Below are 21,995 nucleotides of genomic sequence, written 5' to 3' on the forward strand. Positions count from 1 at the left end.
GTTGTTGGAATTATTGGTTCTTTGAACAAATTCTGAAAATGGGCCCTCATAGAAATGTAACAATATCAAATTGTAGTGAAGTTCTTTTGCCTCACACTTGAGTCTTGCCAAGAGATGTCAAAAACATGCACACACATTACTTAAATATTGCTGGAGTTTTCTTGCTGACTGAAACTGCCTGCAAAGACACAAGACAGATGGGAGAAGTTGATATTTCAAAAGGTGATCAGGGCCATGTGAATGTGACTGAGACTAACACCTGGCCAGCAACTGCCCTGAGCCCCATTGACAGCTCTGTCAGCAGACACTGGTCCTGCCTTGTGCCTCTTGGGGAGGGGCTGGGGGGACATGATGACATAAAGGGAGAAAACAGCATTTGGTCGTGTCATACTTTGCAAGGGCCCTGAAAGCTGTGGCGGTGTAATGGAAGCGGGGGAGAAGAGCTGGTGGCGGTGATGCTCTGTCCTCTGAAAGCCCGAACGCGCAGGCTGGCAGCCACGCTGCCTGGCCCTGGCTGCACAAGCCCGAGCGTGGGCAGGCTTCCTCCCTCTTTTTGGCACCCTTTCCTCCCTGGTGCCACTGCCCTCGGGTGAAAGCCCTTGGCTCCTCTCGATGCTCCGCTGCATCCCTCCGTGGCCGCGCTGCCGCTGGCTGAGCTAGGGTGGCAGGGAGATGCACAGCATAACTCCTCCCAGCAATCATGTGATTTTTATGATTGCTCTCTGGAATTGTGTTTGTTCCGCTCCCGGCCACCATTGCTTCCTCCTGAGCCTCCTTCCCTGGCAGGGCCACAGCCCCCACTGGCAGTGCCGGGGGCCAGGTTTCGGCGAGCAATGACAGAAGTGAGGAGAGAGGTGTTCGGGCAGATGCCCCAGGAGGAAGGAGGAGGAGTGGTGGAAAAGTTTATCTTAAAGTCAGACAGCATGAAAGTGGAGATCCTGTCCTTGGGGTGCATAATTGCCGCTCTGGAGACAAAAGACAGGGATGGGAAGTTTTCAGATGTTGTCCTAGGCTTCGACACTTTGGAAGGTGGGTCTAAATCTATTTCTTTAAAAAAAACAAAATAATAATTAAAAAAATAATAATTAAAAAAATCAGTCAATTTAACCGGTGTTTTCTGGTTTATTGCCACACTGCATGATCTGCTTCTAAGGGTCCCCTCCAAATTTTGGGATGAATAAATACAGCTCCTGCTGCCTGTCCTGGGCTCAGTGGTGGTGGGGGAACAGGGACATTGGTGGCTCCAGGGTGCAGTGTGCCCCCTCTGTGTCATGCTTGTGAGCTGTGTGTCCCGTGAAACACCAGGACTGCAGTCACCTATTTAGTACTGGGGGAAAGCAGAGAGAGACACCTCTGAATCCATAAGCACACCTGGAGACCACCCATTCTCTCCCAATCCTTCAGTTTAACCATGCACTGCTTTTCTGGCCAGGTTACACAAGGAAGCACCCCTTCTTCGGTGCCGTCGTGGGGCGTGTTGCCAACAGGATTGCAAAGGGGAGATTCACCGTGGAGGGGAAGGAGTATCAGCTGTTCCTCAACAATGGGCCCAACAGCCTGCATGGAGGAGCCAGGGGATTTGACAAGGTGAACATCAGGGTGGTGGATCCCTGTGTCTTCTGGCACACAGCCTGGGGGGTTGTGGCAAGAGGATATGATGTCTCCACTCCCGACCCTGTAGGGTTTTCTGGGGGTTATTGAGTTGAATCAGGTCCCAGAAAGTGCTGTGGGTGCAGGAACTGGGTGAAGTGAGACCCTGTGAGCTGCTGGGTTGGGTTGTCTTTGCCCAAGTGGCTTAGCAGGGCACACTTATGTCATCCTTGGACATGCAGAGGATTGCTGTGATTCCTCTGTGTTACTGCAGCCCTGAGGCCTCGTGAGCTCAGTTCTTGAGGGGGTTGTCCTGGGGCAAGGAGCTGCTCCTGCAGAGCCTGGTTTGGAACATGGCAATGAGGACCCAGCCTCATGCACGATGGAGGCTCCTGAGGCATCAGCCGCGCTGCCCCAGAGCGGGTGCTGTAGTTGTCCCAGTGCCCAAAGAAAGTTTACTGGGTAACAGTGATCCATGCAGACTCAGTTGCACCTGCACTTTCATGGCTGTTACCTGCCCGTAGCTCCTCCCAGAGTCAGAAGGTTCTGCGTTTGCAGACACTGAGTGTCATTGCTATTTGCATGTGACAGCCCTCCCCAGCACGGGGAGAGCAGAGTGGTGCTGCAGGTTCGGCGCAGTTACTGCACCACCACCCCCTGCAGCACCGCCATCACCCCGGTGAGAACGTACCCAGGGCTCTTGCTCTGATTCACAGCAGCGGGTGACTAGACCAGGCCTGCAAAATGGCCTAGCATCACTGTGTACCCTCCCCAGCCCTTCCCTGTGACCTCCTGAGATGAAATAACCTTTCCCTGGTCCAAGGGCACTCAACCCGTCTGTCTTCTCCCAAGAGCTGCTGCTGAAGTGCAGATACCCTCCATGCACTAGAAGTGGTGAGAGCGGTGAAGCATCTCCTCTCTTGAAAACTTTGCTGATAATTCTACTGATTGCGTAGCAGGCTCAGAAGTCTCTGCTTTCCTGAAGCCTTGGACTTTGTCAAATCAAAGGCATTTGTAGCCAGCAAGTAGCTGATCCACCTTTTCTGCAGAGGAACGCATGTGAATGTGCTGCTACAGCTGCTTTCCTGGGTTAATGTTTTGTTTCCTGAAAGGACATCCAGGCTGATGGGACAAAAGTCAGAGTGACTGGAGAAAAGCTCACTTCTGGGCAGCCCATTGTGAACTGGTGTCAGATTGGGATGAAATGCTCCTCAGCAGACTTAGAAAAAAAGGAATACTGGAGTGATTTGGCTGTTGTAGACCCAAAGAAGATAATTTGGTTTAAAGTTTCTTTATATCTCCTGACCTGCTGTGAGCCAGAGCTGAAAAAATGCACTCTTTTGCACCTGGGGCTTCCACACTGTCTTCTACAGACAGTGGACATGGCCTCTTCTCCTGTCTCTTTCCCTTGCTTGCTGAAGGCATGCCAGCTTGATGGATACAAGGCAGTAACACCTCCCAGCCTGGGCTTGTGTCCCCTGGCCCATGGGGCATGCTCGGACCCCTGCTCAAGACCCCCTCCAGCCAGGTAACAGTCACTGTGCAGAGACCTGTGATCAGTCCTAACAGAAACAAGACACGCAAGGTGTGCGTGTGACTAACAAGATCTTGGCGATCTTGTTAGTTATTCCTGATCTTGCAGACCTCCATGCTGCAGTCAGTGTGTGGTCTGATGACAGTGAAGCTTGCAGCCATGCTTACGTAGCGGCAAAATCTGACCACGCTACTGGGAGACTGGGGGACTTCAGAAAATAACCCTTTTAGCTTTAAGAAATAGTGATATAGGTATGCTTACTGGCCTTTAATAGCTTTTTCTTTGAAGAACTTAAATAGAAACTCATATAAAACCACAGCATCCCACAGCAGTGGGAGCTGCAGTCTGGTTATCATATTTGGCACCCTCAGTTCCCATGTTCAGTGAAAATCTTGGCTTTTAACAAGTGCCCTGAGTTTGTGATTCTGCACAGGAAATGAAAGTGGTCATCTCAAAAACATCATCTGGCCCCTGCCCCTAGATCTGTCCTCTTTGCTTAGACAGTAACCGTTCCTTAGGTAGATGCAAAGCTCCAGAGACTGGGTGCCTCACCCCTTGTCGCACATCCATTCTGCAAGGGGCTGAGGTGTCTGCTTAGCATCAGGTCCATGGCCAGGGTCAAACAGGCTGTTTGGGCAGCTAAATTTACCCTGTGCTCGCTTGCCTCTCTCATCAGCAGAAGCCTCGGTTTCCGCCAGGGGCAAGAAATTGAGAGGTCCCAGTTCTGTGACATGTGGATGTATCTGGCAATACACATGGTACTATTTAACCCAACCCCAGCCCATAAGCAGGAGCTCCCAGTGTGTATTTACATTGTCCTAGAAGCCAGCCCCGAGTTAGCTGAGGGAAGGGCAGCAGCTTGTTGAAGTGATGTTGCACACCAGGAGATGCCTGGGAAGGAGAGTAAGTCCGGCTTCAGGGCAAAAATCAAACGCATGGACCCTCTTAGGCATGGAGTAACACAGGCTGGGACAGACCTCCATCAGAGCAAACTGCCTCGTTTGTTTGACAGCTCATTGAAAAACTTGTTCCCTGTTGCTGGCCTCGGCTGACCAAGAGCAGGCTGGTGCTTGTGTTTTCTTCCACTTCCCTTTTTCTTTTTCAACAAGGGGATATTGCTTTTTAGTCCTTTATAGGGAAAAAAAATATTGACTGGGCTTTTGGTTTTTTTTCTCTTCTGGGAGTAAGAGCAGGAAAGATGATTGAAAAATACTTTGTTTCAGTGCCTCATTCTTTGAGTACCTTTTGCACCTGGGTTTGTCCAGGGTAGAAGGGTTTCCCATAACTTTCCCAACAACTCCTTGAAGGTTCTCTGGAGACCCCGCATCGTCCCAAATGGCATCTGCTTCTTCCGGCTCAGCCCTGATGGTGAAGAAGGTTACCCTGGTGACCTGAAAGTCTGGGTGACCTACACACTCAGCGGTGGGGAGCTGGCCATCAACTATCGAGCCCAGACGAGCAAGACAACACCCATCAGTTTGACAAACCATGCGTACTTCAACCTCGCAGGGCAGGTAAGCATGGAGAGCTGAGCCTTGTGGAGGGCCACTGTGCAGGGGAAGAAAGCCTGGGGACCCATGGGATGATTTGTGGGCTTCCCATGGGATCATCGGGACCAACATGCTGGTCTGGGGACACGGCATGCTTCTGGGGACACAGCGATGGAGGTTGTCTTTATGCATCATAGGCTGGGACAGGACTGAATCACATGGACCTCAACTGAGGATGCATTATCCCAGTGCATCATGAACAGAGACATCCCACCATGAATATTAACTCTCCTTTTGTGTGTAACTGGGGAGTTTCAGTTTCTCCTGGTCCCTCAGGAAGATTACAGAGGAGGTGCAGAACTGCCATTCCCCAGTGATGGACTGGCATTTCTTAGCTGTCTTCTGTTGGCGCTTCTGAAAGACATACTGAAACCCTTGCGTGAATGTTGCAGCTGAAATCAGGGCCTGAAGTGCCACCCAGAGTCAGCGTGGCACCGAGATACCCAAATCAAAGTGAGGAGGAGAAATGTCATGGAAAAGGGATGTGAGGCAACCAAGTTTGCAGAGTGGGGCAGTAGCAGGGTGCAGAGGGCTCCCACACACCAGTCCAGGGTCCTGCCAGCCTGTTTATAACTGAGCTTGGAGGGAGCAAATCTGGGAAATAAAATGTTGCTAGGCAGAGCAATAGGATGGGATGGTGCAGTTGCACTTGGACGTGAGACAAAGACCCTTAAAAGGGTTGGTGAGAGACATGCCAGCCCCTCTGTGCAGGACGTCTGCTCAGGCTACTGCTGTAACAATGGCTGTGCAGTTGTTAGTTTGCCCTCTGTCTGTCCTCCCAGTGGGACAGTAATATCAACACCTAAGAAATGCAACTCAGGTGTGTTTCCCGAGGAATGGGAGAACTCTGGGCATGAAATTGCTTCTCAGATTAGACAGTGACGTGGAGGCTTAGCTTTGATCCTGCTCCCCTTCTGGCCTAGCAGGTTCCCTGCCAGCATCCCCAAGACTGCGGGAGAGGAAGAGCGCAACCTCCCGCGCTGCAGGGGATGAACCAGGAGGATGGGTTGCACTTCCCCACACTTGCTTCCTTCCCCTTTTGCCAGCCGCTGTGTGCTCAGCAGACAGCATGTTTTGGCTTGTCAGTCTGCAGGGTGGTAGTGCTTGGTGAGGTGTAAGTTCAGACTGATAGTCTCAGCCCTGCAGGATTTACAGCAACTAAGTCCCATGCAGCTTTTTGCCTGTGCTGGTACCTTTGTCCTGTGTCCAGGGTCAGGCTGGGATGGCAGCCAGGAGGTCCCCCAGGCACTACCGGCTTAGCTGTAACACCACCGTGGGCAGTCATTTCCTGGGTGTGCCGAGGGTGGCTGGAATGGTGGAATACAGGAATCCCAGTATTTCCCATCCTCCTGCAGGGCTCACGGGATATCTACGACCATGAGATTTCTATCCAAGCTGATTCCTACCTGCCTGTGGATGACACCAAGATCCCTACTGGTGGGTGGTGCGACACCTGCGGCACATGGTGGAGAGGGTTTTACGGCTGAATGTCTGTGGGTATTGGGGAATAGCACTGGGGAACACACACCAGGGCCCAGGCGACGCCAGGCACAGCAAGGGCCTCACCTGCGGGCACAGTCCCATCCCACCTGGGCAGAGCCAGGTGCTGGTAACAGGGTCCATCACCAGCCCCAGCCCTAGAGAGGGGGGGGACCAGGGTCCATCCAGGCGGTGCAGGCAGGAGCAGCAGGAAATGGGACCAGAGGCAAGGGGGATGCGGGGCTGCAACATGGATCCAAAGTGCCCATCCAGGAGACAAGCTACCTATGGCACAGGACCAAAGCATGTCCCTCCAGACCTGTTTGGCCAGCGTTTCCCTACAGGCCAATCCATTGTTCCCAGGACCAGTGGGGCCACCAGAGAGGGTCACTCAGCACGTTGAGAGCTGGGATGGGCCTGGGGTTTTGCCTGCTTTGCTTCCTCCAGCAGTGTTCGGCTTTATCATACTTCTCTACTGGGATTTTCCATGTGATATCAAGGTTTTAATTCCACAGATCTTACTTCCATAAGATCAGCCCATGCTCAAAGTCCAGAGAAAGCAGGATGATTCATTTCTTAAGCCTCAGTAAAATGTGGGCGATGCAAGCAGTGTGTTCCAGGCACAGAGCTGCTGTCGATCAATGCAATGGCACATGAGATGGTCAGACTCCCTGGTCTGGAGGGCAGCTCCCAGGCCCAGAACCGAGCTCTAGAGCTGCGGGATCTCTGGTGCTCAGGAGCCCAGCATGGTCCTTCCCTGCAAGAACCAAGCCATCAGTCCCCTCATCGGGACAGGAGACAGCTGGCACTGCTGGCTGAAGACACAAAACCAACACTGCTTTCCTGTCTTTAATGTCCTGCATACCTAAAAGAGGAAAGCCAGTTAAGGGAAATAGCATGTTTTGCATGCTAAGCAGGTTAATTAAACAAAGGTGGTATTGCTGCTGTCTCCAGACAGCGCAGAGAAGCGAGCTGGCAGCCTCTTGCACCTGGTCTCAATTCGGGGGGAAAAAAGGAGAAAATGGGGCTTTCTAGTTTTCCTTTTTCCTTTTTTTTACCCCACCACTTCCACTCTGTTCCTCCCCATAAATGATCAAGCTGCTAAGTAAACTGAACAAGTTGGGACAGGGAACATGCTCCCTGTACCTGCAGGAGAGCCAGCACTAAACACATGCACTTGGCAATAGTCCCACTGCTAATAAGGGGGCACCTTCCCTTGGGTGGCTTGACTCCAACCCTCCCACCACACAGCGCCAGCACACACTTCTCGTTTAGCCTAAGTGACTGTGCTGAGTTGCACCAAGAATTTATCTAATTGCAAAATGAGTCTGATACCAAGTTCTATTCGTTTTGAGAATGAAAAGCACGATTTAAAAAAAAAAAAAAAAAAAAAAAAGAAGCTCTGTTTGGCTTAATTTTTGAAAAACGTAAAATGGATTAAAATAATCAAAAAAGTGGACTTCTAGGTTTGCTGCTAAATTATGGCTTTTCATCCAGCCTGACTGGCTTAGAGGAAAGGAGCCCATCAGAGTGCAGATGCTGAACCATGGCAGGCAAGGGTGCTGTGCCCTGCCAGAGGTCCCTGGAGGACAGAGCAGCATCGCGAGCACCAGGCAGCCAGTCCGAGGCATAAACATTGGGAAGGCTGTGCTCCTGCGTGCAGCTGGCATCAAGGAGAGAGCCTGGGCGTGGGGCAAGATGTGTGCCTGAGGGCTGCATGAGCCTGTGGGGCCATTTCTGGTAAGCCTAGGCTCTGCTGGAAATGGCAGGGCTTGTTTCCCTGATGCTCTTGCAGGGCTGCTTTGCTGAGTACACATTCTGACTTCAGGAGGGAGAGGAAGAGAGGCTTTACAAAGGAAAAAAAAAAAAAAAACAAAACAAACAAAGAAAGCAAAACAGCTTTTCAGCTCAGGTGTCTGCTAAAACCAGCGTTATGTCTATGTTCATGAACCAAAACCGCTGTACATGTACGCATTGGCTCACAGCTGGAGGAGCAGGTCTCCCAGTCCAGGCAGCTTTTGTTCGGCTCGATATGTCATGCCTGGGCTCAAGCCAGGGAAGAGCTTAGGGCCATACCAAACCCACTGCCCTGCTTCTCCCCACTGGTTTCACCATGGAGCTGTTTCACATCTTAATTGCGGGCTGCTTGCTGCTGCTGCTGCTGCTGCTTTTTGCAGTTCCTTCTTGGTGTTTTGGGTAAATGTAGCCTTTGAAGCTGATAAAACTGTGTATAGTCTTAGCCCTGGGGTGAAGACGAGATTTGTGCAACTATTAAAGACAAAGCCATTATGTGCAATGGCTGCTGTATTTTATTTAAGTGCCTAAATCACTGTTTTTTTTCAAGGTGTTTTTCCTCCCCACGGCTGAATTCAGCAAATGCACTCCTTTTAGATAGGATCAGAAGCCACAGAAATGTGCTGTTTGTCAGGTGGAGACTGATGTTTCTCAAGATTTGCAGAGCAGACTGGGTGCAGATGAGCAGCCGAGCTGGGCTGCCACCAGCAGAGCGCAGCCCACGGGGCAGGGCTGCCACATCCGCAGCACCGGCACCTGCCTGCTCGCCCTTGGAAACGTCTCCCTTTGGAGGGGGTTAGAAAAATGGGACTTCAGGGAAAATTCCCCTCTCCTGTCCTTCCTCTCTCACCTCCCCAATGCAAATCCCCTTGCCTTTGGGTTGGTATGGCTGTTTTGCACTGTGTTCTCACTGCAAGAGCTTTATCACAGGATGTTGCATCCCCACATCAGGCCTTGAAAACAGACTTAAGAAAAAATACTGGGTTTATGGTCTTAAACCTTTTTTTCCTGAAACAATGCCCTGAGGCAGGATGGCACTGGTCCCAGTATACATTCACCATCCCAGCAGCTGAGACCTTCGTCGCCATCTCATGGATGTTTGTTCAGAGATCTGGGAGGATTCATTTATTTATTTATTTAGAGAGAGATAGTATATGTATATAAATATTATGCATATATAAATACTAATAGCTAATGAGTTTGGGGGTTATATTAATTAGCTTGTATAGTTATATATACAAATCCCACCCCCCTCTTGTTTTCTGGCTCCTTGGCTTTGCTTTGTCCTAGCTAAGCACAGCAGTGTCCCTGGGGGCTGCCAGCTCTGCTGGGGGACAAGGTGGTGACGTCCCAGCCCAAGTCACAAGGCAAGCTTGCTCAAAGTGAAGCGCCACAATGAGACAAGGATCACAAGTGGCTTAAAACCCTCAGCTCCCCAAAGGAATGGATCTCAACCCAGCACCATGGGTGTTTGCTGGTGCGTGTGTGAGCAGCTGACACTGATGTTCTCCTTGCCCAGGGGAGGTGGCCACTGTGCAGGGCACCAGCTTCGATCTCCGGCAGCCTGTGAAGCTGGGGAAGCACTTTCAAAAGTTTCACTTGGATGGCTTCGACCACAACTTCTGCCTGGAGCAGGCACCCGCTCGACGCCTCGTGGCCAGGTAGGCTGTGACCCAGGCAGGGTTCCCCCACCCCTGGAGCCCGATCAGCCAGCCTCTTGGTATCCTCCACTGGCATCTCCCCAGGGCTCGCCATCCGCCCACTGGCAGGGCCATGGAGGTTCACACCACCCAGCCTGGCATCCAGTTTTACACCGGGAACAACCTAGATGGCTCCCTGAAGGGCAAAGGTGCCATTGCGTACCCCAAGCACTCAGCTTTCTGCCTGGAAACACAGAACTGGCCCGATGCCATCAACAAGGTGAGCTCCCCCCCCTACCCCAAGCTGCTTGGGTCCTGCGACAGGGGACCATACCACCACCCTTGTCTCTGGGGCATTAAATATATAGAAACATAGAATGGTTTGGGTGGGAAGGCACCTTAAAGCCCCTCCCAGTGCCACCCCCTGCCCTGGGCAGGGACACCTCCCACCAGACCAGGTTGCTCCAAACCCCCTCCAACCTGGACTTGAACCCCTCCAGGGATGGGGCAGCCACAGCTTCTCTGGGCAACCTGGGCCAGGGTCTCACCACCCTCAGAGTGAAAAATTTCCTCCTGATATCTCATCTAAATCTACCGTCTTCCGGTATGAAGAGAATCTGTTTGGCGAGGGGATGCTTTGCAGACACCAGAACTGAGGCAGGCACAGGCCGCAGCATTCTGCAGTGTGAGGCAGGGGTTGGCCAGCACAGCATGGACTGGCCTCGTGCAGCCCAGCTTCCCAAGGTCTAGAGCAGAAGACCCCACCAGGACCTTGCCACATCCTCCCCATGGGGCCTGAATTCAAGCAGGGGGAGGACTCACCCATGCAGCCGGGTGGTTAAACGCTGCCACTGGAAATGCTGGGGGGAGCCATGGGACATGCTCCAGGACGGCTGAGGGGATGCAGCCATGCCCTCATGACCTGCTCTGGTGCCACGGTGTGTGCTCACTGTCACTGATGTGCTGCTGCCTCTCCCCAGCCCCACTTCCCCAGCGCCCTGCTGCGGCCGGGTGAGGAATACAACCACACCACGTACTTCCTCTTCAGCACTACTTAAGAACAGGGATGCCAGCTCCTACCACCGAGAGGGGTAAGTGCCTCCAGCAGGTTAGCCAGAGATCCCACCAGGTGCCCAATGGTGCTTTTCAACTACCCTGGGTGACGCATCCAAGCTGGGAACTTTTTTCCTCCTCTGTGGTTTTCACCTGTAGTTTCTGCTGGCTTTAATCCTGTCACCACCTCTGCTGCTATCTGGTCTCTGCAAAGCTCTCACTCTCTGTCCAGCCTCAACCTGGGCATTAGGTTTTGGTTTGCAGTAAAAATGTACTGAAAACACCTTGTTTAAGGACATGGCATGTTGCAGCTCACACTACAGTAAGGGAATATCTGGTAATATTTATGTGGAGCACGTCAGAAGGTGAATAAAGTTGTGGGTGGTTGTTACAGCACCGGCTAGTCCCAGCAAAGTGCTCTGGGCTGCCCTGGCTGCTGCTCTCTCCCCAGTGCTGACCTGCCCTGCAGCTCGGCCTCAGCTCATCAAAGGGTGCCCTACTCTTCTCAGACCAGCATTGTGATGGCACAGGCACGCAGTGGTCACACAGGACAGTTTTGCGGAGGAGGGTGTGCTGGGATTATCCCAGCTGGCCACCCTGGCTCCTTGGGCTGAGCTCCTGTTTCACAGCTAGCAGCGATAGCTGCACAAGAGCATCATCCACGCTGTGCCTCAGCTGCTTAAGTAAAGTGGGTACATCCATCTATAGTCCTGAATATACAACCGCAGGAGAAAAATCATCATCTTAATGTTGAGGTTCCACGTAAAATGTGTATCATCCCCAAAATCCTGTAACAAGGACCTGACTGATGAAAACCTCCAGGTTTCTCAGTTTTCATAAAAGAATTGGAACAAACCAGGGGGATGGCAGTGACGTCAATTTAGGGAGTTGGCACCCCTAACCCTAACCATAATGGCTAACCCTAACCCAAACCCAAACCCTAAACCCTAACGGCTAACCCTAACCCTAACCCTAACCCCTAACTTGTAAACCTTAACCATAACCCTAACCCCTAACCCTAAACCCTAATGGCTAACCCGAACCCTAAACCCTAATCTTAACCCAAACCTTAACTCTAACCCCTAAACCCAACCCTAAACCCTAACCCTAAACCCTAACCGCTAACTCTAACCTAACCCCAACGAAATCCTTACACTAACTCCAACCTTAATCCGTAAATCTTAACCCAAACCCTAACCCGTAAACCTTCACCTTAACCCTAACCCAACCCTAAACCCTAACCCCCAACCCTAAACCCCAACACTAACGCTAACCCTAACCTAACCCCAACCTTAAACCTTACTCTAATTCCAACCTTACTCTAATTCCAACCTTAAACCTTAAACCGTAAACCCTAACCCAAACCATAACCCTAAACTTAACCCCAACCAAATCCTTACTCTAATTCCAACCTTAAACCGTAAACCCTAACCCAAACCATAACCCTAACCTTAACCCCAACCCTAACGCTAACCCTAACCTAACCCCAACCAAATCCTTACCCTAACTCCAACCTTAAACCATAAACCCTAACCCAACCCTAAACCCTAACCCTAACTTTAACCCTAACCCAACCGTAAACCGTAAACCTTAACCCTAACCCTAACCCCGAAGCCCTAAACCTAACCCTAACCCAACCCTAAACCCTAACCCAAACCCTAACCCCTAAACCCAACCCTAAACCCTAACACTAATGCTAGCTAACCCTAACCCAACCCCAACCAAATCCTTACCCTAACTCCAACATTAAACCATAAACCCTAACCCAAACCCTAAACCTTAACCCTAAACCCTAACTCGTAAACCTTAACCATAACCCTAACCCTAAACCGTAAACCTTAACCTTAACCCTAGCCCAACCCTAAACCATAGCCCTAACCCCTAACCCTAACCTTAGGCCCAAAGCCCTAAACCTAAACCTAACCCTAAACCCTAACCAAATCCTTACCCTAACCCTAACCTTAAACCGTAAACCCGAACCCAAACCCTAAACCCTAACCCGTAAACCATAACCCTAACCCTAAACCATAAACCCTAACCCTAGGGTGGCACCCTGAGGGACAGGAGGAGGGGTGCAGGGGTGTCTCCCCAGGGACACAGGGGCAGCCAGCCCTCGGGCCAGGCACCCTGTGCAAGGCACTGCAGCCTGACTCCCACGTTCTCCTGCCACGCTGCTGCCGAAGGGGCCGTGCAAGCCCCAACTCCCAATGGCAGATTGTGGCCGCAGGGGCTGCAGCGCTCCAGCATGCTTCCTTGCTGCAGAGCTGTGAGAATGACATTGCCACTAGTGGAAGCACCTGGCCACTGGGCTCACAAACGTGGCAGACCCATCACAGTCAGTTCTGCCACCCTCACCCTCAGAACAAGCACCCTGCTGCTCTCCTGCAACGCCCCGAGTGCACGGACATGCAGTGGTCAGGCGCTGCGTGGCTGAAGTTCACGCGGTGTAAGGGCCAGTATCATTTGCAGAATAAAGCCCAGCTGATCCCAGCTCGGGAAATGCTCAGTTGCAAACCAGGGGTGGAAGCACCACCACCCCAGAGTGGGGTTTGCCCACCCCACAAGAGACCTCGGGTATGTGTCCCCTAGCCCCGACCCCCAGCCAAGCTGCACAGAGCGCTCACACCCCACCGCCTGGCTAGGCATCTTTTCCAAGAGCTCCCAAGCGCTGCAAGGAATTTTCGGTGAAATCCTACCAAATGCAGGTGACAGCCAGAGCTGCACAGCCTCCCCCAAGGCTGGTTCCTGGAGCTGAAGGAGGCAGCACAGCCACCCTCAATTTTGGTCACCACAGCTGCACAGCAGCACAGACAGAACATGCCACTGCTCCCTCGCTGCGCCTCAGGAGCACCGGCTGTCCTGCCACGGCCACAGCCGCACAGCCCTGCCTCCTTGCTGGGCTTGGAGGGACCTCACTCTCCTACAGCAACCCAGGCTCCTCTCCTCTGTCTTCCAGGTCTCTGGGCACTGAAGAACAGGTACCAGTACAGCTCTCGTGTCAGTCTGCAGGTTTATTGTGGAGTAGGTTTGCCTTAGGAGTACAGAAGAGAAAAAAGCTGATCAAATTGCAGAGCAGCAGCATATGTGTGCCTCTGGCCAGGCGCGCTATAAACCAGGCAGGCAACACACAACCAATAAATATTCCAAACACAAGTCACAGGCTGCGGGCATTTCTGCCAAAGCACTGCAGGGCAACATCTGTGTCACCCCCACTCTCCCATGGCAGCCACAGTGGAACCTAACAGATGTTGCCAGAATATTGATGAACGCTATTTGCCATGGCTGCACGCCACGGGAGTGTCCAGGCAGACACCAAGCACCCAGCAGCCAGGACCAGGCAGAGGCCAGATGATGCTGTAGCACCACAGGATGTGCAGAATCTGGACATTTAACTCAGACACTGAAAAAGCTCCATGAAGTCATTGTTAACAGGAAACCTGATTTTTGAAAACCACGGGTTACCCAAGGTGTGACAAAATTAATCTTGTAATTTTTTTCCATTTAACATGCACTGCTGTGGTTTACAATTGGAAGCAAACTGCCAGGATATATTTGGTAAGAAGCCCAAACAGGTCTCGCTTTCCATTTCAGTACTTGTTTACTGCCGAAATCTGCTAGATATCCCATTGCAGTAAAAAAATAGTTTTTTTCCCCTCCACCTACTGGTTTGTTTGTTCAGTCTAACATTGTTTCCAGTCTTTTGCTGTGATCTGTGTCAACAAAGTGCCTTATCATGCAATTCTTGACTACAGAACGAGGACATACCTCTACACAAACAATTAATCCTGCAGGTGTGTATTTGCTTTAAGAAATTAGCTTAATTCAACAAAATCATCTCCAGGATCTGGGCTGCTTCAAAACAATAGTGATTTCTGTGAAGCAAGTCGGAATTCCCGTGGTCAGCTTTGAGAATCTTTCACTTAAAGGAGGAAAGTTTGAGTGAGCTGCAGAAAGACTAGTAACAGCTTTCTTTTGCCTCTCACATTTTCCTGAGGTCCTTCAGAAAGGAGGTCAGAAGACCTTACGTCTTCCCTCAAAAAGGGAAAACGTGCCTTGAGACATTTTATATTAATAGCCTGAAGAACTAAAAAATGCAACAAGCTGAAGTAGCCATTGTCAAGTTATTAACAATTTCTATTACATTTAGAGGTTTCTGCAGATTCATTTTAAAGTTGTTGGTGTTTTTAATAAAAGCTCATCCTTAAATTTTTGGGCATCTGGTATCAGAACGAGTCAAACACCAGAGAGCGAGCTTTGCAGAATAATTAGATCAGGGAGAAAAATGAATGCCCCCTAAATATCAAAAAGGAATAAAAAAGGTGTATGCGAATTTTCAGCCATCTGCAGACAGAGATGGATTTTAAATTCCATTTCAAAGAAAGCAGAAACTGATCCTTTCACCAAAGACCATTCAACAATAAATGTGAGAAGTGACTAGTTTGAGAAGACACCAATATTAGTCATTCCCATTTTAGACATTTTTCATCCACGTTACATGGCACAGATAAAATTACCCAAATGTTAACAGAAGCAGCAGGGTTACTACAGAGAAGTTTTAGTTAAAAATACACATTTTATTTCAATGTGCCAATAAAAAAGTCCCACATTTTCATATCACAGGAAGTTAATTCATACAATAAAAAGAGACCTGTGCTAGTCTATTGGTGTGACTAACTCAGAAGACCCAGATCATGCCAATTTTAGTTGATTACTCTTCTATCTATATTCTTACATTTACAAAGACACCACAAAATCCCTTATAATAATGTAAGCAAAATAACTTTCTTCCTAAAAGATTAACTTCATAACTTTAATCCATTCTTTCAGGACTTGCACTTCTTTGAGGGCTTCCTGATGGTGAACGACTGAAAGGAAAAGAATCCACAGTTAACATTTCGGTCGTCATTTGGGATTCACAAATGCAGGAAAAACCAGCAGGAGGATACCTAGACTCCTCCAGCACCCTTTAAGCACTGTTTTATTAATAAAACAACTAATAATTATTGACAAAGTTAACGGTTTGATGATTTAATGTTAGAGATAATACATTTATTTCTCTTACTTTCACATTTTCACACTTCTCTACTGTTATTTTTATAATACAATTTAAATATGATCATTGTAAAGTCATGTAAAGGGTACTACTAATAGTAGTAGTGATCTTCATGGAGGCAGGATACTTCTTCACTGTTCTGATACAGCAGCTTGTCAAAACCTTTATGAGCATTTATTCAAGTCCTTTGTGACCGTTTGTGAGGTTAGACTACATACAGACACATTTTTAAATGAAGCAAACCTAAGTGTAGAAGTTCTACAAGTATGTAAAAAAACGATCAAAACCAACTTGCAGGGCAGAAAGATCACCAAGGTGAGGGACACACCCTGGCAGGTCTACAGCTATTCTTACTAGGATGTATCCCTTTCTCTGTAAATCCTGAACACTGAAGTTATAAAAACAAATAGGGAAAATATGCTACTGATTTTGTCAGTACACGTATATGTATACACACACACACGATAAATCTGGGAAAAACGATATATCTGAGTTAACAGCAGTAAAAATAACAGGCTTGATCTTCCATTCCTGACTGCTATGCCAGGGTACTGCACTCTGTCTCCCCCAATCTCACTGTAGCTCTTAGTGAGACCCAAAGCTGATTCCCGCATTTATTCTGTGCTTTAAGCTCACCAGCAGAAAGTCTCCATGCAATAAAATTGTTAGTGAACTGAAATGAACACAGGAGCAGACAAAGGCAAAACATAATACTGCTACGTAACCAGTATCCCGAGGTGTTATTACCACATATATATTACCATATATAAAACCACAATCATAGTATTATTTCTGTCAAAGAGATCTTGGCAAAATACCTTTCCAGTATTTTCCTACAAGCAGCAGTCAAACTCCTCAGCAGAGATCACTGCAGATACTAAAATGCCAGCTCTACGGAGTCTATGTTACTAGTAGGGAGATCAACATACCTTCTCTTTGGAGATGGTGATCGGGACTTTGACCGACTGTCAAAACAGAATATCATCAATGCAGCTTAAAGGTCAAATGGAACTTTTATATTAAAAAAAAAATAAGCATCTTAGACAGCAATGGAATTATTATGGGAATCTAGCCAGAAGCTCTTTAAAACGGCAGCGTTTTCAAATGAACTTTTACTCTGACAGGGATTCTCAATTCATTTAGCACAGGAATTAATTTTAAGGAACTGTCTTCAGTACAGAACATAGGAAAAGAAGGGGTAGTACTGAGGTGAGGCTTTGAGAAAAGAAACATCATCACAGATTCCTGCTGTTTTATCAATAGCATTAGCAAAGCTGAAGCTGTGTATCTCATGGATAGAAAAATTTAACAGAACTGAGCACAAAGACACAAAATAATCAGTATTATGCTGGAAACTACAAACAGTTAATGAAAACAAAGGGATGGGTAAGGAACATATTCCAAAGAGGTGCACAGGAAATTTTATAATCTCAGTCATATCACAAACAGATCACCTGGGCACCCATGTTTGGGGCATTTTTTTTCTAAAAGTTAATCACGCAAACCCAATATTGAATTCTACACAATACCACAGGATTTTTCCCTGTATGCTTACCTCTTAGCCGGCGAGCCAGATTTTGATCTGCCATGGGACCTAGACCTACAAGAAGGAAAAACAGCTCAGCAGGGAAGCTTGTAGCATGCATGCTCCCACATTCGAGACAGCAAGATTGACACTAAATGCGTAAGAACTGTCACGTCGAACAGACTCCAATTTTCCAGGTCTTTTCCTGCTAGGTTTCAGAAGAGAGCTTTTTAAATGGATGCTGCGTGTGTTCTTCTGTACTTTCATCTCTGGCTGATGACTGGTGTTTGCTGATGCAGATGGCAGGAATATGTGAACACCCCAAATCCTGACCAGTATTTTCACAAAACTAGTAAAACTCACAAGTTATCAGCATGGCTTTTTATTAGGCTTGAGTGACATCTACCACTACAGTTGAACAGTGGCTGGTGGCAGGCAGCACGCTCCTACAAATACCTTCTCCTCAGTGTGCTTCAGCTTATATATTCACTTGCTCAAAGTGTTTTTTAAAATGTCTGAACTTAACCCTTGTGAAAATGTCAGCCTTTGCGGTAAGACTGCTGCACCATAAGAACACTAATACTGTCTAAAAGAATAACTGAAATTTTCAGGTTCCCAAAGGAAGTGTTCTACTTTCCACATCTAAGGCTTTCCACAACAACTTCCAGATGTATGCTTTGATGCCAAACACCATGTAATACTTATGCGGTCTCTCTTCCTTATGAATGAAGAGCCTGTCTCTGGGTGCTATGCATTCCTTTGATTCTTCTGTAAAGAAATCATCTTTCAATTGCCTCATGTGGAAGTTTAACAGTGACTTCATTAGAGTTAAGCACCACTATTTTGCCATCTATAATTTCCTCTGCCTCAGTCACTTAATCTCTGCTTACAATTACAGGTGTCACACAATAGTCTAGAAATTTCACTAATAGCACCCTTTACACTGGAGAAAACCATCCTCGTACTAAAAAAATATAAAACAATGGACTGTAGCTGTTTTCTGCTCATCGCTGATAGTGAACAGTGACGAGCTGTCATTGAGTCATGTTGGAACAACTACTAAGATTCAAAATATTTTAGCAACAGGTAGAGAAAGCATACCTGGTCAGTGCTCTACTGCCTCAGGGAATTTCCTTTCTCTTTTTACTAGCTTCTGGACTGTTTGTGTGAGTTTGTGCTCTCAAGTAAGCTCAAGAAGGTCTTCACCTCTCCATTCCCTAGAAACTCCTGTCATTGCTTACTGTTCTACTCTCAGAAAATGCCACCACCACCTTTCAGCACTAAATCTCCCATCTTCAGCCGTAGGCTTTTCCACTTACTCCCTTCAGCTGAAGCTTCTTTTTATTTTTATTTTTTTGTTTGTTTTTCTTCATGGTTCACTACTATGTTACTTATTTCAAAGAGCAGCCAGAACAGCAGGACCAGAATGGGCTGGGGCAACAGCAGTACCATCTCCTTCAAAGCAGAACTTCAATTTACTCTTGTTCTCCCATGACAGCTTGCTGAGGACATCCAATCAACCTACGCCAGCCACACTGCCTGGGCAAGGTTGCGCAAAGCACAAGCTGCATTCACTTACTATGGAAGGCTTACATTACAATTTAAGAGAATAAATGACATCCTGTGTTCCTCTGAAATTTGATCATCGCTCTTATGGCACATTTCTTGGTACAAAATATTTCTGACAGCTGTTTATCTCAAATTTAATTCAGCTCCTGGAAACTGACACTTTGTTATTCAACAGAACTGGAAACAGCTGTAACACTTGCAACACTAGCAAGCCCTTCAGGACTTGCCTGGCTATATGCGCTAATGCTTTAACACACTACTGGAAGGGCATCCCAATTTCTCTGATAAGTAATAGGAAGAATCCACAACCTCATGTGTGCTACACAAAGAAAAAGAAAAAAAAAACTTTTCAGATTAATTCTAAACTTGTTTGCTATGTTAGCTGTTAATGCAACCTGATCAAAACAGTATTTGTGATGACTATCAGGACATGGGTATCAGGTATCACCTGGAAAACGATACAAAGAGAAAGAATAATCTTCTGCACTGCATTTTAAAACTACAGACCCTAAGTTAGTGGAGAAAAAACACAACTTTTTTCTGAAAACGTTAAACAGCTGTTAGAAAGACTAAACAGACTTTTAAGCAATATTTACTAAATATTTACAGTCACAGAAGAGATCTTACCTGCTTCGGGGCCACGTAACAGATCGGGATCTAGATCTGGATCTCGATCTAGACCTGAAATAAAAAATTAAGACCAATTAAAACAAAATCAAAGAAGTCAACTCAACCAAAAGTGATGACAATTATAGCAATACTTAGATTAATGTCTACATGTTGAACATAAAACCTCCATGATAATTAGATGTTTTAGACATCAAAATTCATCATGGGATATGCAGCTCTGTAAGGTCTCAAAGCTAATCATATTACCATGCCTGTAAATTCCACTAGGATTATCAGAAGCTTTTTAAAGCATGCTACAGTCCAATTTCTAGAGTCAACACCTTTCGAAGCCTGGTATCCAAAACCTTTTTCAATCCCTTAACTAGAACAAACAAACAAACAAAAAAACAACACAAGCAAGGCACACAACTTAGTAAAGATTACTACTAATTACCTCGACCTCTTCAAGGAACCTGATCGGGACCGGCGGGGAGAAACAGATCTAGACCTACGAGGAGAAACGGACCGGGACCTACGATAGGAAGCAGATCTGGACCTGCAAAGAAGTCAATTAAAGAGTTGTACAAGTGTAGCATTTTCTAAGCAATGAAGCAAGTAAGAATAAAAGACAAACTTAAGCACACCTCCTACCACGACTCCGACTGCGTGACCGAGAATACCTTCTTCCACGGGACCTTGAACGGGATCTAGACCGCGACCTGGTTTTAGGTTAGAGAAAACAGGTATCAGGAAACAGCTGCAGAAATCAGTGCACGTGAGGCCCTGCTGAAGTCAAAACTGATTTCAGACAACTAAAGAACTAGCATCTGTCAGTTGAAAAATCTCTGGGCCTACTCGTCTTGGCATTTTACTACCTAGAAAAATGTTAAAAGCTGAATTACATTGCAGAATTACATTAGAATAGAAAACACTGTAATGCGTATTTAAAATAAACCTTGCAAGTTTGCAGGTCGACCCTCTTTGGCCCAAGGTCTAGCAGATCTAGACGGTCTAGAAGTATCTATAGCCGATCGCTGCATCTAGGTGTTCTCTTCAATCTAACGACGATCAAACTGACAGCCCAATGAGCCAGGGTGAGGCTTGATTGACGCAAGAAGATTTTTCTAGGTGGGAATGTGGTCAATCTGGTGTTCCTCTTTCTAAACCGGAGGGGGGCCCCAATTGAAAGCCAAATTTACTGTTACGGCGATCACCGTCTCAAATTTTCTGCCCTTAAAGAATAAGGTGAAGCTACGTGTAGATGGCTCGAGGGGATCTGGCCTCTTATGCTGATCACCTCAAGGTCTAGGAGGATCTTAAGTGTCGGATTTGCAAGGCGCCTCAGCATGAAATCTTAAGGCTCGTGACATTCTGAATCAAGGCGACTGACTCAAACGAAGAAACCTGAAAGGTTTTGACCAGGTTGATTATTAAGATATTAACATTTGATAGAAATAGCAACAAATTTTAATATACACCTATACATTCATTCTAGCGTTAAAGTTTAAAGAAAACTGGTGTAACATTCTGTTCTTTGCTAACAAGAGCTACACAAAAGCACACCGGTGAAGCAACCCAGTCGCTCTGGCCCCACACATACCTGCTCCTCCTTCGGCGACTATAGCGGTGACAATCATAAGCATAGTGGCCTTTCTCACCACACTCATAGCATCTGTCGTTAGGGTCAAAGGGGCGACGTGCAGGAGGCCTGTCATAACGAGAGCGACGAGGCATCCCTGTTGACACTTCCACTCTCACTCTGGAGCCACATATCACCCTGGAACAAGTCCATGATGGCTCTAAGTTAATCGTTACTGTTTATGGCAGAACTACAAAGACGAGAAGAACCAGTGAGAAAACCTCGATTCTCTCCCTGGTATTAAAACTGGCCATAGCTCCCACAAACACTTGAAGCACACACATACTTCCCATCAAGTCCGCGGACAGCATCCTCAGCATCCCTCGGGTCTTCAAACTCCACGAAGGCAAACCCCGGCGGGTTCCTCGCGATCCACACAGTTCTCAGGGGCCCATAGTAGCTGAAGGCTCTCTCCAGCTCGCCCTTGCCCGCGCCCGTGCCCAGGTTCCCCACGTACACCTTGGTCTCTGCCGGGAGCGAAGCCGGTATCAGCGCCGAGCAAGAGCGGGCTTACGCGACGCGCGGAGGCGGACACCCGCCCCCGGGCGCCGCCATCTTGTTTGCGCGACCCGCTCCCGCCTTCACCACGAGCAGCGGCACGCGCGGCCGCGCCCCCTCCCCCACGGCCGCTGACGCAAAATGGCGGCGGCGACAACGGCAGCAGCGGCCCGCTCGACTCCGCTCGCCTCCCTTCCCCTTCTCCCTCCTCCTCCGCTCCCCGCGGCAATCTCCCCTTCCGCGAATCGCCCTCCCCGCCGCGCAGCCGCCCGCCGCTGGCGAGGCCCCAGCAGCTCACCGCCTCCATAGCGGCCGTAACGCGACATCCCAACGGTTCCGCCAACTGCCTCGCCGCGCGCACGCGCCTGCCCCCTGTCCTCCCCTCCGCCTTCCCCCGGCGGCGCGCATGCGCGCCAGGGGATGCAGGGCGGGCAGGCGGGAGCTGGTTGCCACGGTGACGGG

At 48.4% G+C, this 21,995-nt stretch overlaps 2 protein-coding genes across 5 annotated transcripts; one reads left to right on the forward strand and one right to left on the reverse strand.

Annotated features, from left to right (window-relative positions):
- The first annotated feature begins 833 nt into the window (after positions 1–833).
- GALM (galactose mutarotase) lies at positions 834–10,645 on the forward strand. Its single transcript, XM_074150790.1, has 7 exons — positions 834–1,029; positions 1,433–1,587; positions 4,432–4,638; positions 6,030–6,111; positions 9,467–9,608; positions 9,693–9,867; positions 10,568–10,645. Exons 1-7 carry the CDS (start codon positions 834–836, stop codon positions 10,643–10,645), a joined length of 1,035 nt encoding a protein of 344 aa, XP_074006891.1.
- Positions 10,646–13,638: 2,993 nt separating this feature from the next.
- On the reverse strand, positions 13,639–21,923 carry SRSF7 (serine and arginine rich splicing factor 7). 4 transcript variants are annotated; one of them, XM_074151028.1, is made up of 9 exons: positions 21,832–21,923; positions 21,322–21,502; positions 20,997–21,173; positions 20,041–20,115; positions 19,851–19,952; positions 19,415–19,468; positions 17,249–17,293; positions 16,623–16,658; positions 13,639–15,505 (listed from the first exon to the last, which is right to left on the reverse strand). In XM_074151028.1, exons 1-9 carry the CDS (start codon positions 21,857–21,859, stop codon positions 15,451–15,453), a joined length of 753 nt encoding a protein of 250 aa, XP_074007129.1. In that variant the 5' UTR covers positions 21,860–21,923; the 3' UTR covers positions 13,639–15,450. The 4 variants fall into 4 exon arrangements, with proteins under 4 accessions (XP_074007129.1, XP_074007131.1, XP_074007130.1 ...); XM_074151030.1 differs by lacking the exon at positions 17,249–17,293 and having other exon boundaries at positions 15,204–15,505; positions 21,832–21,890; XM_074151029.1 differs by lacking the exon at positions 17,249–17,293 and having other exon boundaries at positions 15,204–15,505; positions 19,415–19,476; positions 19,850–19,952; positions 21,832–21,890.
- Positions 21,924–21,995: the final 72 nt, after the last annotated feature.

This window comes from Numenius arquata, chromosome 7, assembly GCF_964106895.1.
Source record: "Numenius arquata chromosome 7, bNumArq3.hap1.1, whole genome shotgun sequence".
NCBI classification, from domain to species: Eukaryota; Metazoa; Chordata; class Aves; order Charadriiformes; family Scolopacidae; genus Numenius; species Numenius arquata.

Bases quoted from the DNA above. Each gene is read 5' to 3' on its own strand.
- GALM (XM_074150790.1), top strand. From the start codon at position 834: ATGACAGAAGTGAGGAGAGAGGTGTTCGGGCAGATGCCCCAGGAGGAA. The intron at 1,030-1,432 runs GTGGGTCTAAAT...TTTTCTGGCCAG, and splicing joins AGGCTTCGACACTTTGGAAG to GTTACACAAGGAAGCACCCC. The intron at 9,868-10,567 runs GTGAGCTCCCCC...GCCTCTCCCCAG, and splicing joins GGCCCGATGCCATCAACAAG to CCCCACTTCCCCAGCGCCCT.
- SRSF7 (XM_074151028.1), bottom strand. From the start codon at position 21,859: ATGTCGCGTTACGGCCGCTATGGAGGCG. The intron at 21,174-21,321 runs GTATGTGTGTGC...GACTTGTTCCAG, and splicing joins GTCCGCGGACTTGATGGGAA to GGTGATATGTGGCTCCAGAG. The intron at 19,469-19,850 runs GTAATTAGTAGT...TTTTTATTTCAG, and splicing joins GGTTCCTTGAAGAGGTCGAG to GTCTAGATCGAGATCCAGAT.